The following is a 17,892-nucleotide window of genomic DNA, read 5'->3' on the forward strand; positions in this document are numbered from 1 at the left end:
GGAGGGAGGAAGGAAAAGAGAAAAAGGCTGCAGACTGCTGGACGAGTAGCTGCAGGAAGCCGGAAATACTACTTGCTATCCGTTAAACGGTTGCCTCCGGCGGGTTTGTGGTTCCTTTTTTTTTTGGGCCGCTCGTCCCTTGGGACCGTCGCTTCGGTTGGCTCCTCCCCGATTCTTTTCGCTCGATGGCCGAGTTCGATCTCTTCGGCGCCCCTCAGCCGGTGGCGGGAAACGGGTCGCTGGGGGTTAGCGGCGAAGAAGACCCAGCCGCCGCCTTCCTGGCCCAGCAGGAGAATGAAATCGCGGGCATCGAGAACGACGAGGGCTACAGCATCCTGGAAAATGGCGAGGTGCCCGTCGGGATTCAAGGCCAAGACGCGCTGACCGCAGGTTAGGAAAGGCCCGCCGAGGACACGCGCGCGGGGAGCGGGGGGAGGGGAAGTGGCACGTGCGGGAGGGGCAAAGAGGAGTCGGTCACGTGACAGCCGGCGCGCGCGTGAACGGTCGGCCCTCGGGAGGAGAGAAAGGGAGGAGAGAAATAGAAGCTTCGCGGTCGACCCCCTGCGACCCTATCTAGACGTTCGATAGCTCTCGGGGTGGGGAGGTAGAACGTTCTAATGGTTAGAGCTCCTCCTTTCCCCCTTCCTCTCGCTCTGGCCGCGTTCTCGTTTAAGGGAATCTGCCATTCCCAGCGAACGTATGAAGACGCCTTGTAATACTCGGTAGCCCCCCATCCCCTCAAAAAAACTTGTTCCGAAAAAAAAAATACCGTGCGTATTTCAGGCGCAACTCCCCTCAAAAAAGCAGCCTGTTCGTGTAACTTTTGAAGCCATCGCTTCAAAAGTCGTAGGCCGACACGCTCCTTGTGGCTCCAGGCGCCTTTTCTTTCTCTCCTCTGCCTCTTTCTTCACGAGAGCCTGTATTGGGAGAATTTGCTGCCTGAGGCGGGTTGCCTCACCCGGCCTAATAGGGTTGTAGGGAGAACCCAGCGTCGAATGGCAAATAAAATGAGCCACGGTAAAGAAAACTGGCCTCGGGACTGAATTCAAACTTCCCTTTCTTTTTAATCTTTTAGTAATTTTTCTAATCCGGGCATCTACGCCTGCGCTTCCTATTTTTTCCACACCTCTTCTTCCTGCCTCATAATTCACTTCGGGTTGTTGGGGTGCTCCTCTCCCCAATAATTGTCGTCCCTATCAATGCCCAGTATTTGTATTTGTTTCCAGGTAGCATTCGAAAGCCTGGTCGTTACTTATAATTACTACTTAAGACCAAACTACTGTCATTATGTATGGGCCTGCCTCCTCCAGCATCGATTCATCCTGTTTTGAATAGTCCATGAAGGATTGCTCTGGATTCTTCCTCAACACTTCAAGGGAAAATGGACCTGAAACTGGCCTTTTTCAGTAGCAACCTCATTCCTTGTGAAATTAGCTATCCCTGAAATCTATATGCCCACTACAGTATGGTTCTATTTTTCCACAAAGCAACAGAGAGCTAGCCCTTTAAAAGAGCATAAGGCAATTAAGATCAGCAGTATTTTGTCTAATCCTCATATGCTATATAGTCCTTTTTTTTTAACTATATAGCTATATAGCTGTTGAAATATTTCTGTTTTTATTTTATTGATTTTTTAAAAAAATAGTTGCATGGAGTCTGAACTGGGCAGAATATAATTGTTTCTTTAAACATAAAGTCCATTTAGGAAAATAACATGGAAGTAGGTCTTCTCAGCTTATATTCTAAGCTGCTTACGTGTCTTCACGCTATATACTTAGTAAGAAACTTTTAAGTATAGCACCTTCTCTCACCATTTCCTTTAGTGGTTCTTTAAACAACATAATAAATCAGAAATTATTATTATTATTATTATTAATCATATTTATATACCGCCCTATCTCCCAAGGGACTCAGGGCGGTTAATATCTATTAAATTATTAATATCTATTAATAGAAATATCTATTAAACATTAAAGGGACACCATGACAACCATTAATTTGGATGTTTTATATTAGATTTGTTATAGACTATAGGTTTTGGACAAAAAGGATAGAAATAAAGAGGGGAAAAAAGTTATGAAAGTGGCTTCTGATCTTTATAGCAATTACAAACTTTTACCATTTTTCCCTTTAGAATTATATAAGCATTCCCTTCTTTCCATGTTTAATATGTTTTAATCAGCAAATCCTTTTTGTTTATTGTCAGCAAAAAAAAGAGTTTTAATCTTTTATAAACGTATTGTTTTGTCCCTAATCAAGACAGGTCAATGCCTCCTCTGTGGGTACATTTCAGCTAAGCACTTCTGATTTTATAACTCAAAAGAATTAAGAAACAAATTAAGAATTTGTTAAGAATTAAGAAATAAATTGTTTCCTTTTTCTCTCCCTCTTAAACATGATTCTCATTCATTCTATATTTGATTAGCACAAAATAAATTATAGAAACGGATCTATTCTGGATCTGTATGATTCCAGTTTGAGAGCACAGACTGCATATTTGGCTATGGTTTGATCTCCTATTGCAGTGATGTCGAACCTTTTCAGCGCTGAGTGCCCAAACTCAAATGTGTACGCCAAAGCGCTGGAAACCCGAAGACCAGCTAGCTGGTGTGCATGTGCACACCGGAAACCCAAAGACCAGGTGGCTGTGGATAACCTTTGATGGTTGTACAACATTATCTTCTGCCAATGAAGAGAAGTGTTAAGTGTCTTTGGGACTAAAGTACATTCAATGCTAGGAAAATGATGAAATGGCCAAATAAAACATCTGGTTTTAACCCCTTCTCTCCCCCCCACACCTCTTTTCAATTGTATCTGATTCTTGGAGACTGCCTGGACAAGTGCCTGCAGTTTCCTGGGCAGGGTTTTTCAGAAGTGGTGTGCCATTTCCGCCTCCCTACAGCTAAGAGAAAGTGACTGGCCCAAGCTAATTCAGCTGGCATTGTGCTTAAGGCAGGACTAGAACTCATGGTCTCCTAATTTCTAGACTGGTGCCTTAACCACCTAGTTCCTTCCTTTTTCAAAGTCTCTGCATCAAAAAACTAAAACTGTTCCTATGAAGCCTTTTAGATCTAATATGTGCAATCTTGATGAAATTCCTTAGTATAAAATCACCACAGGTACCTTGACTTATTACCATAATTGAGCCATGAATTGAGCCACCTGTTTAACTGATTTAACTGAGGTACTGACCATACCTAACTTTACAACATTTGTCACTTTTGCAGAGGAAAGTAGAATATTTAGCTAAAAGAGACTTCTGATTTCAGTAAGTTAAGTTGTCCTGATGGTCACTACTATAAGAATGAGAACAAAAAGTGTTATCTAATGCCAGATTTGAACTTGTCAGAAGGGCTTTGATCTTGCTGTAGGTACAGTAAAACAGGTAAAGAAGTTCCCTGCAGATGTTATTCCATTAGTTGTTGCTACCTTTAGGGAGCAGTGCTTGTCTCCATGTCAAGGCTATTGAGCCAGCACTGTCGAAAGACATTTCCACAGTTATGTGGCCACTTCGATGTTACGGAGCACTTATTTTCCCATGGAAGTGGTACCTATTTATCTACTCACATTTGCATGCTTTGACTGTTAGATTGGCAGGAACTGGAGCGAGGATGGGAGCTCACACCATTGTGTGGAGTTTGGGTCTCAAATCTGGGTTGCAGCTTGCCAGCCAGCAAGCCCAGCATCTTAATGGCTGAACTACTGCGCTGTCCTTGCTGTAGGGAATGGGAGAAAAAGCAGAATCGTTCAGTGCATGTACTCTTATAACTCTTAAAGATGGATTTTATTTCCTCAACTGCTCTCATATCTGTTTTGCCCAACAGCAGTTTAAATTCACAAGAAAAATAAAGAGGAACAAGTGGACTTATGCAGAAAAATAGAAAAAATTCAAGCTTGAACACAATTGGGTATTTGAATAAATTAAAAATGGCTTGATCTTAATTTGGATTAGTAGAAAAGTATGGTCTAAGTATACTTCATAAATTCATTGTTTATTTGATATAAAGTCTTGATCAAATGGTCTTGCTACTCTTTTGTTTGTTTCTGATAAGAATAATGTAAATTAGCTTGAGTTTTTCCTTGCATTTGCTATATGTGACAGAATCCATTACGTATTTGCTAATAAATAGTAACTGTTCTAGAATGCTTGGCCAAAAGCTTTAGAAATGGGTTTAGTTTAAAATAGAGTTTTTTGTTTGCTTGTTTGTTTACATAAACAAAGTCACTTTCTACATACATGTTGACATAAATTTGCACAGTTTATGACATATAGTAAGCTTTTGTGAAATAATAGATTGGCTTTATTACAAAAAATGCTCATGTTCTGTGCAATACATTTTATATGGATTTAGAGTTAGGTTTGTTTAAGGAATACTGATCTACATTTTTGAACATTATAAAAATATGATATATTCATTTAATGGCCCGCTGTGGAATTTTGAGCATATTGGTTGCAGTTCTGTGACAAATGCAAGGAGACATTACTTTGGGGCTGAACAGAGCAGCATACTTGCGGCTATAGCTTGTCTTTCGGATTTGAGCTGAGGGACTATGCAGGTAATTACAATCAATGTTGGGTGAAATGATGGTTTTTTTAGTTGCTGGGTGCATTCATAGGCTGGTTTCCATTTTGCCAGGGTATAGGGAGAGAGTTTTTATTTTTTTAAAACTTGAGTGATAGCATATGTGCTGTACGGAGAGTTTATTGGTATTGAAAGAACATAAAGTTCTATTTTTTGTCTTGTTAATTTAAACCATCTAGAGATTTGTGGGTTTGATTTTATAATCATTAAATTGTGATTCTTAACATCTATAATATTTTTCCATGTTCTTCTTTGTTTGGAATGCAATAGGGTATTCCTATATTGTAGCATCCTAGATGTTTCCGTGGTTAAATATTCAGAGCAAATAAAATAATGGATAGAAAATTAATAGAATTAAAAAATGAGAAACCATGTAGATGATGGCTTCTGATATTTTTCCAGCCATTAACCATATTTGTGTCCTGGGTCATGTGACCAGGGAGAAGGAGAGCTCAGAATCCAGTTACCATAGTAACATTTTAAGCCACTGCCTAAATGCCCCTCCCATAGGCATGTATTAGTGGACTTTTTCTGTGGTATTAGTGGTATTTTTAACTTGCTTCCTCTTTTTCAAACTCGGTCTTTCTTTTATTGAATTCTTCCTCCTTACAAACATTGATTTATTCCATTTTATGGCATTCTGTCCTACTTGTAGTCAGTCTCAAGTCCCTGCATACAATTTCTTTCCAACATTCCATTGGTTTGGAAAGAACAGAAGAGCAATGCAATCCGGTTCATACTTTATAAAACTTGAATGTCCCAACAGCCGAACCTTATAAATTGTTATTACTATTTGCTAGAATGGCATTCTGTTTTTAAAGCCAGTGGCTATATTTAGCAGCATTGATTAGATTTCCATACATAATAAAATGTTTATTTCACTACTTGGAACTAGTTAGGTTTCCCCCTGGGATGTGATTCTCTTTAAGAAATACTTATGCTTTATTTCCCCGGTCCCCTCAAGAGCCAAGAGTGTGTATGTTTAGAATAAATGCTATTTTTTGGTATGATGTTTGAAGGAGATAGGTGCAGGTTTCTACCTCCCCATGTAGATAAATTATAACTCTTATCAGCTTTGTGCTCTAATTTTCTTCTACTTGCAAATAGTGCTCCCCTCTTACTATCAGATTATTCTTTGCTTCTGGGAATGTTTAATGGAATAGAATGTTTAATAGAAAGAAAACATTAAGTTTTATTTACTATCAGAGCTATTTTTAATGCATAAAGTACATAAAGATGTTTAGCATTATAAGAAACAATCTGTGAGAACAGTAGTCATTATGAATTATGAATAAACAGAGAAACAGAAAATAACCACAGTGAAGGTTACAATTGTGTGCTCAATAATATGATAGTCATTAGCACAATTTTGTTTTCTTCAGTTCACTCATATCCCCAAAGTCTACTTTGGTGTAGATTTAGAGGTTAAACATGGAAATAGCAGCAAGAGGAATCTGAAAGCATGAAACGATGTCTGTTTTCATTTTATGGACCTGTCTGATCCAAACTTAATACTAAATGTATGCTTTAGTAAGCATAATTAAGAACAACGTCCCACCTAAAATTGGAGTATATTAGGACTGCAGTCCTAAAAACTGTTTACAAGTGATTTTTTTTGTTTTCTGCAAAAATTAAACAAAGACTCTAAATTGTTCCAAATAAAGTTCTGTTGAATTGAATTTATTTCATATAATAATTATCTAAATTATCCTTTCTAACAGTGGAGTTCAACTAAAGCATTTCTTTAGATAATTGCAATTAAAAATATTCCATTAATCACCTGTTGATATTTGAATATGAAATCTGTGTTCCTACCGGGCAACCTGGAAATGTAGAAATATGATTCAGTTTCGATGTTTCACGTCTTTTCTTAATAAAGCAAATACACACACAAACCCTTTCTTTCTCTTACATGTTGCTAAGTTCAGCAGCCTATAAAAAAATCTGGGATCTGAAAACATGGTTTTGAATTGGTTCCAGGGCCTGTAATGCTCTGTTCCTGGTAACCACTATTTTCTGTTCAGAGATAACAGGAAGAAGTGTGACCATAGATATCTAATCTTCTGGCAAAGGATTTGCAAGTGCAAATTTCCTGTTTCTAAAAAAAATTCTCGAATACTGGATTTTTCCCTCATCTCTTTAAATATTTAGCCTTTTAATTTGACTCAAATCTCACAATTAGTTAATTATTATGGATACAATTTTAAAAACTATTAAAATTAATAAAACGTAATCTCAATGAAACATTTTCTAAACTGGATTCTTGTGAATTTTAGAAATAAGGAAGTACAATTTTAAAAACCTAATGAGAAATTAAGTTGCTGTAATCTGACAGTAGAGACTGAATCTAATTTTCTCCTTGCCCTGGAAAATTAATTAATGGAATTGTAGAATACATAAAAACATTATAGAAAATAAAATATAAAAGAAAATGATCTGTGGTTTCCATAGGGCCTACCCTGCATGAACACAACTAGTCTTCATATTGATATCTCAAGATTTTTTTCTAGGATACTGAAATCAGCAACATGTAAGAGAAAGAAAGAGTTTGTGTGTGTATTTGCTTTATTAAGAAAAGATGTGAAACAATAGTAGCAAGGAGTCTTGGTTCTGATCCTCGCTTAGGCTCAGAAGGCAGCTGGGTGATTTTGTCCTCTCAGCCCTATACTGAAAATATCTATCAAGCAAACGTGCACTGGACCAGCATGATAGATGAAGCTCTGTAATCTTCAGTGAAGCAGGATTGATTTCACTGATTGATTCAAGCAGATTATATATACATTTATACATTCTTTGTATTATTGACCACATTTGTATAACTATCCATTTCACGTAGTGACCCCGGGTGGCATATATAATAAAACGCATAACCATTAAAAACAATTTAAATTAAAAAGATTAAGATAAATAAAAACAATGACAGGAGTGCATTCCATTAATTACATATAGCCATCTAGAAGCTTCATTTCTACTGTTGGATTCCCAAGCGAGTTGACAGAATTGCTTTTAAGTGCCTTCTGGAAGGTCAATCTCACCTCAGGGTGTCTGCATTTATGATCTCTCCCAAAATGAACGTAGCCCTTAATTTTCCTAATCTGATAGAATTTATGCTTTACTCTTGTTATAATCAATTTTTAATCATAGAAATTATTTTTCAGTGAATTATTTATTTAGCATTTCAAGTGTTTTGAAACTATTACAATAGTGGCTTTAACAGTTACCTTGAAATTAATATTTTATAAAATATATTACAAAGGGAAGAGGTTGACTGAAAAATTATGGCTTCACCAAATAAACAATTGAAAGAGAAGAGAGCTTTGAAACATGAGCTTTCTGTAGTCTTTACTCTTAAGTTTATATAGTCTCTCAATTTCCGGTTGAGAGGGTGAAGCTAGTTTAACTATAACTAAATAAAGCCTCATTCTTTAGTTTACTTTCTTACATACTTTTAAATGCTACTACTTTTAAAGAAATATTCAGTTGCCAAGAAAATTAATGTAGATCATTTCTTCTTCCTCAGATGCAATTGATGGCGTGACAAATGGCGATATCTACCAGGTAAGTGAAATTCTACTGTAAGAATGGTCACCACTAATTGAACCGAACTCTTGACAATGAGTTTTGTCTCCTGTTCTTGCACTTCATTATTAAACCAACATAATGCTGGAGTTGTCAATTGATTTCTAAAATTTAAAAGGCCGGATAATAAGTATTCTTAGAAAAACAGAAGAGATTCTCTCAGTTTTCCTTCATCTGCATCTCAGCAACTCACTCTCTGTTAGCTTTGAATCTTGGCATAAGTACAAGAGTAAGAAGTTATGCAGATATAAAAATTCCTAAAAGCTTCCGTTACTGTTTCCCTGGGATGCAAGGAGTTATCCTAGGACTATACTTGGGGAGGGGAGTAGAAACAGATTAGGGAGGGGGAATGGGTTAAAAAACTGACAAGGCACCTTGATTATCACATACGCATATCCTTTTATTATTTGTCAATTTGTAAATATGCATCTATTCAGTGTTCTGCACCTGCAACAGATTCTTGTGTATTTATGAACTTGCATTTCTTTTTGTGCTGTTCCGTATATTTGTCTCAGAACTGATCATATCTCAGTTAAGCTGGCTTCACAGCATTCTGTCAGAAAAGCTATGTGGATATAGATCTACTCCTTTGCTGAGCATGCAAATGTAGCTAAAGGTTTTTTTAATTAATCACAAACACAAACTGTTAGAAAATAAGCTATTATATCAGCTATTTATTTTTTCTGTTATTGTTAGCATTTAAGAATTTTTGTTTTCATATTGTCCAATACTTGCCTTAATATATTACATTTTATGAGTCTGAATGTTGTAAAACTGGCTCACTGTAGTATTTGTAGGAAGGATAAATATTGGTCTTGGTGGAAACATCAGAAACATTTCTGTGATTTAAAAAAATCAGAATCAATCAAAATTGTGCAGTTAAAGTAAAATATAAAAAGGTATTAGTAATATAAAATATTAAAAGTATAAATAATTGTGATAGCGTTAAGCACTAATAAAGTTCCTGACATATGGCAAATTGATAAGAGGGCAGATCTGTAAACAGGTAGTCCTTGAGTTACAACCATTCATTTAGCAACTGTTCAAAGTTACATGGCACTGAAAAAAAGTGACTTAATGATCATCTCAGCCCCATAATCATATGATCATGATTTGGGCATTTGGCAACCAGCTCACATTTATTATTATTGAAACATAGCGCAGTCACAGCGCAGTTTCCAGCAAGCAAAATCAATAGGAAAACTGGCATGAAAGGACACAAGTCCCACTTAACAACTGCACCCCATAACAGTGAATTTTCTGGTCCCTACATTGTTAAGTAAGTTGAAGACTACCTGTAATTCAAAGAACCATATGGTACATACATACGATGATACGTACAGGTAGTCCCTCAGTTATGACAGTTCACTTAGCAACCGTTTGAAGTTGTGATATAACCCCCCCCCCCAAAGTAGTTACAACACAGTCCCCAAGTTATGAATGTTGCAACACCACAGCAGTCATTCATCCTTACGAACGACAACAGAGGCACTGCAATGTTCGTCCTGCCTATTCCCTCTCCCCATCCTGCCACACTAGGTCTCAATAGGCAGGCCTGTTTCCACAGTGAAAAGATCTAGCAAGCTGTTTCCTCTCCAGCCTTTCTGTTTCTTTGCCTGCCTGCTCAAACATTTTTCATCTGAAGACTGGAAGCTTCTGAGGGCCATGATCTTGCGCGACTTCAGGCACCCATCTGCTTTTGCAGAGAATGGGTGCCTAAAGTCCCGTGAGATTAGGGCACCCAGAAGCTTCTAGTGTTTGCATGCCAATAGGAGGCTTGAAGCGACGCGATTTCACTGGCCCAAAACCTCCCATCACCATCTGAATACTTCTCCGTGCTGAGACTGGAAGCCTTTGGAGGAGACTCACTGAGATTGCCCACCGCTCCAGAAATGGCAGGCAGTCTCAGTGAGTCAAAGAAGCTGATCAGGTCGCACTTATCCTGCTCTCCCAATGCTCTTGCTGGGAGCAAAGAAACAGAGGCAGGAGAGGAGGCAGTTTGTTAAATCTTCGAAAGGTAAGTGAGTCTCCATAGGCCTGCTGTTGCAGGATTGGGAAAGGGGGAAAGTAATTGCATGAGTTATCTGGGTTGGGTGGGGCCTTGGGTGGTCTGAAGCAGGTGGTCTGTTCCATCACTAGGTCCCCCATGGCCTTCCCCATCCTGAGATACCTCACGTGCAGTTAATGACCCACGTATCCGATTAGCGAATGCATGGGCAAAAGGAGGGAGTGATCACGTTCAAGTTACACAATTCACTCCTATGAATCCTCAGGTTACGAATGTATTTGGCAGGCTTCATTACATTTCTAACTCAAATACTACCTGTAATTCCATTTGTTTTTCTTCTGTTCAATTATGTCCAATTCTCGGATACTGCCTGGATAAGTCCATGTGGGGTTTTTTGGCAAGATATTTCAGAAGTTATTCCTTCCCAAGACTGAGAAAGAGTGACTGGTTCAAATTGACACAGCTGGCTTTGTGCCTAAAGTGGGACTAGAACTCCCAATAACTAGATTTCTGCTCTGGTACTCTAACCACTACATCAAATTGGCTTCTAAAAATTTCCCGTGAATACATGACGAATCTTTCTGTTAAAATAAACTTATAAGCCTCTTCCTTATTATTTGAAAAGTATATTGGGTGGTATCCCCTCTTTGAGGGTCAGCACAATATTAATGAAGTACAGGAGATACTTGCCAGTGCTCTCTTCTGACAGATACTTATCATTCTTTTTTTTCCTACAGATGACTAGGATTCATCTATTTCTTTAGCAAAATACTATTATTAGTGTTGCCCTTTTCGTATTTTTCCTAGCAAAAGAAGGTTTTTCCTAGGTTTTCTTGCTTTTTCATAATTTAAGGTGGCAGCCCAAGAATACTTTTTTTAAAAAAGGCTGAAACCCAGAAACTGCTCTCAACTCCCATTTAATGCTTCATTTGCCATGAGGTTATATATTACCAAATCTTTCCAAATAAGTTGTCATTATTGATCCATTTGCCTCTTCTTACATTTCGTCTTGCTCTTAATGCAGCAAAGCTAACTATATCTTAGAACTTTATTTTTATTCAATTATAAAAATAGCTGCCTCTTTGTCTGGATCAGGAGAGCAATGGTCCTACAGACTGCTATGCTGCTATTTATCAAGCTGATCGTCTGCAGACAGAACCAGAGAGCATTCGCAAATGGAGAGAAGAGCAGCGAGAGCGTCTAGAAGAGCTTGGTAAGAATCTAATTTTGAGCATCACGTAACTGTTAATGGGAACTTTATTGTCATCTGAGTAAGGATTATTGAAGCAGCAATATTATCAGTTATCCTTGAATTGCAAACCATAGGCAAGGCATTTGCCATCTCCCTTGAATGCATGTTGACTCCATTTTGAGTATGTCTTCCTGCCCATTAGGTAGAGAAGAGAGTATTGTTCAGGCCCAGAAAATAGGGCCGCTCTGTTGTTAAAGCACAGAATATATATATATATAATAACCGTTCTTGCCAAATAATCTCAAATTCTAGAAATAATTCATTTGTGTTTTTTCCCCAACATGTATGTTTTTCTGCTGATTAGTTTGCTTAGCATTCATTGTCCTATTTAATTTTTGAAAGAAATAGTCATTAATATTTCAAAAAAAGAACCAAGAATTTTTTAAAAAAGTCTTAGGAAACTGGGATATGCAACCAACTATTTCATTATTCTTGTAGAGTTACCTCAGGTCATGAACTTGGTTGGTATGGTGGATCTGGTTTCATTTTTTGCTACATTTCAGAAAGGAATTAATATATTTGTACTGCTAATTAATCTTGAAATTGATTCCAGCCTTTGTGCTTACTGCCATTAATAGTCATTCACAAAATCTAAGTGGTAAACTACCTACCTTCCATTGATTTTTATCCCCTAGAAAAGTCCTATGATCTCCATAGTTTTAGTTGATAATAGTTCAGAATTTTAGTTCTATTAATTGCAAAGACTAGATATTTATGTATAAACCACATGTCTGTGTGTATATTTTTTAAAGATGCAAACTCTCGAAAGCAAGAAGCAGAATGGAAGGAAAAAGCAATAAAGGAATTGGAGGAGTGGTATGCAAGACAAGATGAGCAGCTAGAGAAAACGAAAGCAAATAACAGGTAAATGATACAGTTAAAGATCAGTTATTGGATTTTGGCATACCTTTTATATTTTTGCTGACATGATAATGGCTCTATGCTAACTGGAAAACAGTAGCCTCTTTGAGAAATTTTCAGGAATCCATTACTCTTAGGATAACAATTTTCTCATTCCCAGTCCCCCCCTCCTTTTTTTGTATAGAATTATCATGACTTTGCTAGTACCATTGAACAACTGTTTTCAGTAATAGAAACAATCTCAACCCTTTCTCAAAAACTAAATGACTGTGTATGTGTGATTGTATATGTTATAGGTTTATAATCTGTGTGTGTGAGAGAGAGACTGTTAACGGTTATAAAATATGTGTGTGTTTATGTGTATGTATATATACATACTTGATTAGATAGTTTCTTTCATTAGTCTGGTATAAAAACTGAACAACAGGAGTTAAGATTTTTTTATTACAATCAGTATTTGATATTTCTGAATGAAGCAGTTGAAAATGTTGCTGTGTTTTGACAGTTCACTTTACAGCCAATTTAATAAATAGGGTTTTTCTTTAGCAGTTTCTGTGGTTTTTAGTCAGGAAGTCATAGTTGCTTCTTAGCCTTTTTCTACCTTAGTTCCTGAGCCTTGTGATAAAAATGAACTGCAGAGATGATAGATGGAATGTCCTCTTTACTAAATAGCCACTTGCTGGTTCAAAGGTTTAGAAATGATTGCTCTGTAGAGCAGATTTCCCCTTTCTTAGCATAAACCAAAGCACTTTTTAAAAAAAGCTATTGCCAGTTAAGTTGCCTTTGTTAGCTGTTTGTTTGTAACCTAGTTTACCAAAATATCCATGAAATTTTATTGTGCAAAACAATGCCTGAAGGCCTACAGAGAGCAATCAGGATGTTTGATTGTCTGCAAGGGACTAACTTATCTTAATTGAACTAAATTGTTTCTTATCTGTGTAGTTTATTTTTTAACACATATTTCTTACATGTTTTTTTCCTTCACTTACAATTTCTAAGTATTTCTAGGATCAGATTAATCTGCATGCTAATCACTTGAAATTTAATTCTACTTGGCTATGTTTCCTTTTGCTTATTCTTTTCTCTTTGTCTTCTGTCTGCTTGCCTCTTCTGTGGACTACTTGCCATCTAGGGTGGCAGATGAAGCTTTCTACAAACAACCCTTCGCTGACGTGATCGGTTATGTGTATGTTGCCTAACTACTGGTTATATTCTGATCCATCTGTTTTACTTAACATTTTTTTAATCTTTTGAGAGTTATTGTGATTAAAGTACCCCTAAGGAGAGAGGCATACCTTGTTATAGAGCAAAATAGGAAGAAGACATCGGACTTTGGGGTGGGGGGGAGTCAATTTCTATGATATTACATGCAGTTAAAATTGGCAACAATAACAGTATCCAAAAAATGTCAGTTGACTTCTGGCCACATTATCACTGAATAATTTAAGTGCTTTTAATCAAAGAATGGTGGAAGTTTCAAATAAAATAAAAGGAAGAACAATTTTCCAGTGTTAAGGAAAGAGATTCCATAGTTTTGTTGTCATTTCTTGTTGGCTTTGAATATAGTACTAAAAGTGTTATTACTATGTAGCAAATGCTGAAGACTTCAGATAACTCATAGTTTGTTTGAATTATGCAGTAGAGTGTATATCTGGAATAACAATTGTGAAAATATTAAAATTAATAGATAATGCTGGAATAGGTGAAATAATTGAATAGTAAATTGAACTTTTTCAAATCAGTGTTCAGTTTCATTAATTTTGTAATAAGCAAACCTGTCTTAAATTTCATTCTATATTGAAAATTAAACTACTTAGCATGCAGAGTTGAATTTTGTTGAACTAAATTAGGTGATATTTAATAACTGAAAACACTCAGTTGTTTTCTCACAGCTGAGTACTCTTCTCCTGTACTTTTTACATATTTGGCTGTTTAGAATTATGTTACTCAAGCGTATAAAATAATAAAAGCTACTTAAGCAGCTCCTTTGTAGCTATACTAGGTGTAAAACTACTGCAGTGGTTAATAAGAAATAGAAACAAATGGGAAAACAGGTTAGGTAGTTTTATATAACTTCCCTATAAAATATAGAATGGGAGGATTCATTCAGAGTCATAAAATATGGCTGGAGAATTTAGCTCTAGTAATTGTAGGTAAAATTTAGATATACCACTTTCCTATGTAAAAATAACTCTTATTTCAGAATAAGTGGGATAACTTTTTCTGTTCATATTCCAGTTCTATACCCTTGAAAAAAATAAATAAAAAGGTGCTTCTTATCTTCTGGATGTTTGTTCTGGATGTTTGTTGTTCAGAATCAAATGCCTTCTTTCCTCAATGCACATGCTAGATATTGTGATATTTATGTTCACTGGGGCAAGTCCAGATGGACAAAACAGAATACTATAATACATGTGTTGATAGAGTAATTTGTCTTTCAAAAGAGAACCAAGAGAAAGAGACATACGCAATTTGCAACACATTTTTTCCTGCTTGAAAACCCCATTAATGGCAAGTTCAGGAGATGAGAAAATTATTGTTCCTCATCTATACGCAGCAAGTTTGTAGTTAAATGGAGTATGTCAGGAATTGAGGAAAAAGAAATGGTGATCAAACTGCTTTGGAGCTGGGGCCCTGTGTTCCTCACCATGATTTATATTTCCTTAAAATTGCCTACAATATTTTCAGATTCGTTGTGTAATCCAGAAGAGTTGCATGGCAGCCCTTGAGAAGGCTGATGGGTATTCTATTCTGAATTTAGTCCCGAAACTTTTTCCCAACGCTATAGAAGTTTGGCAGATGACTTAGGAAACCCCTTGACTAGTGAAGTGCTGGACATACAGGTGGTGTCTGCCTTCGATTTTTGCAGTCGAAGTTCAGGCAGAAAGGCTGTTTCCTGTAACTGGTTGAGGGGGGAGAGAAGAATGCCTGTAGTGCAGCTGCCGTAAAAGAAATTTCGGAGGCACCTATTCCTGAATGTTGATAGTGCTGCAAAGTGCATGTCTGGCCAGCTTTACTTGCCATCTGCATTATGCTCATTTTCATTTTTCTATATCTGACTTAAACTCTCCTTTTTGTTTCTCTTCACCTTTAAAGCACAAACATAAACCATCCTTGCTACAGCCTAGAACAGTTAAGTAAACTCTTCACTGCCCCTTAAGTGTCTTGTCCCATGAAATAGCAGTGTTGTAGTGACCCTTGTCATCAGTGGTGTTTGTAAAATACAACCATACTTGTGATCAGTGCTGAACTTCATAAGTTCATCTCATTGCTTTTTTCCCCCCCGTACTCTGTGGGAGTAGTTTTCTTCCTTTTCCCTTCCCCATAAGTAGGTCTGCTTTATTGCATTTGCTTGTGTTCAGAGTTCATGGTCTGCTTCGATTAGCTCCAGAAAATAATTTTCCTATTTGTGAGCAAGATAGCAGAATGCTAGTATTGAAGGGACAATACTTGTGGTGATGTCACTAAGCACAAAATGTGCAGATGAAATGAAGAAGCAGATTTCTCCTTGGCCTTTCTCCTTCAGTCTTCCTTGTTCCAGCCTTTAGGTCCATAGCATTTTCAAGCATAAGGGCTATGACTTCTTTTCTTTCATGCTAAATTCTGCTGTCTCTCGGCAGCATTGAAAATAGTGTTCCAGTTTCATGTTATAGTTTGTAAAAATTGAAAATAACTATTAAGAAGGCAACTGAATACCAATCTTAGCATACTATGCCAACCTGCTTACTTCTACTAGTATCCATAGGATCATTGGCGATGGCCTTATATAGAATCAAATGGTGATCCTTCAAACTTAGTGTCATTCAGATCTGACTCCTAATAGCTTTCCGAAGTTTCAGATTGGAATCTTTTCTTTTTTTTTGCCCTGTATGGAAATGCTCAGGATTGCACCGGGAACCTTCTGCATGGATTACACATGCTCTGCCATTGTATTGTGGATCTTCTGATTTATATTGTATGCAGAACTCAGTGCGTGGGTAATGAGATTGTGTGCAGATTGTCAAATTTGCACGTTACGCAGACTCAGGTTATGCATCTGTACAGTTGATTCTCAACAGACCCACTCTCCTCATCCCTGTATACTATATAAGGTTGAGATTACCCTTCTCTGTTAAACCAAGAACACATATACTCCCAACATTTGACTTAGCACCTCTCTCTTCACCTGGGTCTTGATTATTGCCCCTTCCATAATTTGAAGGTTTAAAAAGAGAGGATTGGAAATTTTACCCTACTTTTGAGTGATGGTGATGATGATTTTACAAATAATTAGGAAACAACTCATGGGAAAATGGACGGGAGTCTTATTTCGTTGAAATGAAACATGGTGTTGCATTATTTCTAGGGCAGCTGAAGAAGTCTTTGTGAATGATGTTGATGACTCATCTCCTGGCACCGAGTGGGAACGTGTGGCTCGACTCTGTGACTTTAACCCCAAGTCGAGCAAGCAGGCGAAAGATGTGTCCCGCATGCGCTCAGTGCTGATTTCGCTCAAGCAGGCCCCGCTGGTTCGCTGAAGGGAAAGCACAACCTACACTACAAATGCAATATCTAACTTTACTCAGAGAAGCTGTGTTTGCAGTAATTGGATTAATTATGTTTAAATGTTTTTGTTGTTTTTGTTTTTGGACCAAACCTCACAATGTATTTAGAGTTTGATCATTGTTCTGTGATTGCATGTTTCTCCTCTGTGTCCTCCTGGTGTCCAAACTGGGAGAAAACTTCCAGAACTGTAGTCTCTATGCTCCTCCTCTTATGCATTGAGATTTGACTTTCAAATGTACCAATATTAAACGTCTGTTTAAATTGCACTGTTGTGTGGGAATATTAAAAAGCTGAAGAAACTACTCATTTAAAAGGATTCTGTTGTGCTAGCTACAAATAGTTGGGAATATAATAGCTGAAAATTGTATTTTCAAAAACAGAAAAATTACTGTTTTCCCCCCCATTTATCCCTTGCACTATAGTATAACATTTCCAAACCGGTAATATTTATTTAACTATTTATTCACAAGATTTAAATGGCCACCTACTTCATACAGTGACCTGAGGCAGTTCACCATTCATTTATTCTGAACTTTATATAGCTGCCCATGTCACAAAAATCAACAGGGATGAAGCCAACTTCACTGGGGAGGGGGATTCCATAAAGTGGGCACCATGGCAGGAAAAAGCCCATCTGGACCCTGCCATGTGTAGCTCCCTAGCATATGGGATTGTAGCATACCTCCTGCTAGATCTGATGGGATGAACAGATGTAATTGGGAAAAGGCAGTCCTCCTAATAACCCAGCTCCATGCCGTGAAGGTGTTTAAAAGTCAAAACCAGTATGTTGAATTGAATCCATTAAAAAAACAGTTTGAAACAAATGTACCCTTTCCCCAAGGGGCAGATGACTCTTCCTAAAATTCTACCTCCATTCTAGCTCAGTTCTTGGGAGAAGAGCCAGATCTTCACAGCCCTCAGGAAAGGATCCTTGGAATGGGAGGCTCTTCGAAAGGACCGGGGCAGCCATTGAGAAGGTACACATCTGAGGTCCCATCAGACGGCAGGGCTTAAAGGAGGGAACCTCGAACATACCTACCTATTTAACCTAGGACAGGCAGATG

At 37.4% G+C, this 17,892-nt stretch overlaps 1 protein-coding gene across 4 annotated transcripts; it reads left to right on the plus strand.

Moving 5' to 3' along the window:
* The first annotated feature begins 10 nt into the window (after positions 1–10).
* CLTA (clathrin light chain A) lies at positions 11–17,141 on the plus strand. 4 transcript variants are annotated; one of them, XM_058166214.1, is made up of 7 exons: positions 11–390; positions 8,104–8,141; positions 11,266–11,383; positions 12,175–12,286; positions 13,416–13,469; positions 15,380–15,415; positions 16,629–17,141. In XM_058166214.1, exons 1-7 carry the CDS (start codon positions 186–188, stop codon positions 16,798–16,800), a joined length of 735 nt encoding a protein of 244 aa, XP_058022197.1. In that variant the 5' UTR covers positions 11–185; the 3' UTR covers positions 16,801–17,141. The 4 variants fall into 4 exon arrangements, with proteins under 4 accessions (XP_058022197.1, XP_058022195.1, XP_058022194.1 ...); XM_058166212.1 differs by lacking the exon at positions 16,629–17,141 and having other exon boundaries at positions 12–390; positions 11,245–11,383; positions 15,380–16,613; XM_058166211.1 differs by lacking the exons at positions 13,416–13,469; positions 15,380–15,415 and having other exon boundaries at positions 21–390.
* Positions 17,142–17,892: the final 751 nt, after the last annotated feature.

This window comes from Ahaetulla prasina, chromosome 2 (assembly GCF_028640845.1).
Source record: "Ahaetulla prasina isolate Xishuangbanna chromosome 2, ASM2864084v1, whole genome shotgun sequence".
NCBI lineage: Eukaryota > Metazoa > Chordata > Lepidosauria > Squamata > Colubridae > Ahaetulla > Ahaetulla prasina.

Coding starts and splice junctions, on each gene's coding strand:
- CLTA (XM_058166214.1), top strand. CDS start 186: ATGGCCGAGTTCGATCTCTTCGGCGCCCCTCAGCCGGTGGCGGGAAAC. Junction 11,384..12,174: donor AGAGCGTCTAGAAGAGCTTG/GTAAGAATCTAA, acceptor TATTTTTTAAAG/ATGCAAACTCTCGAAAGCAA. Junction 12,287..13,415: donor AAAACGAAAGCAAATAACAG/GTAAATGATACA, acceptor CTTGCCATCTAG/GGTGGCAGATGAAGCTTTCT.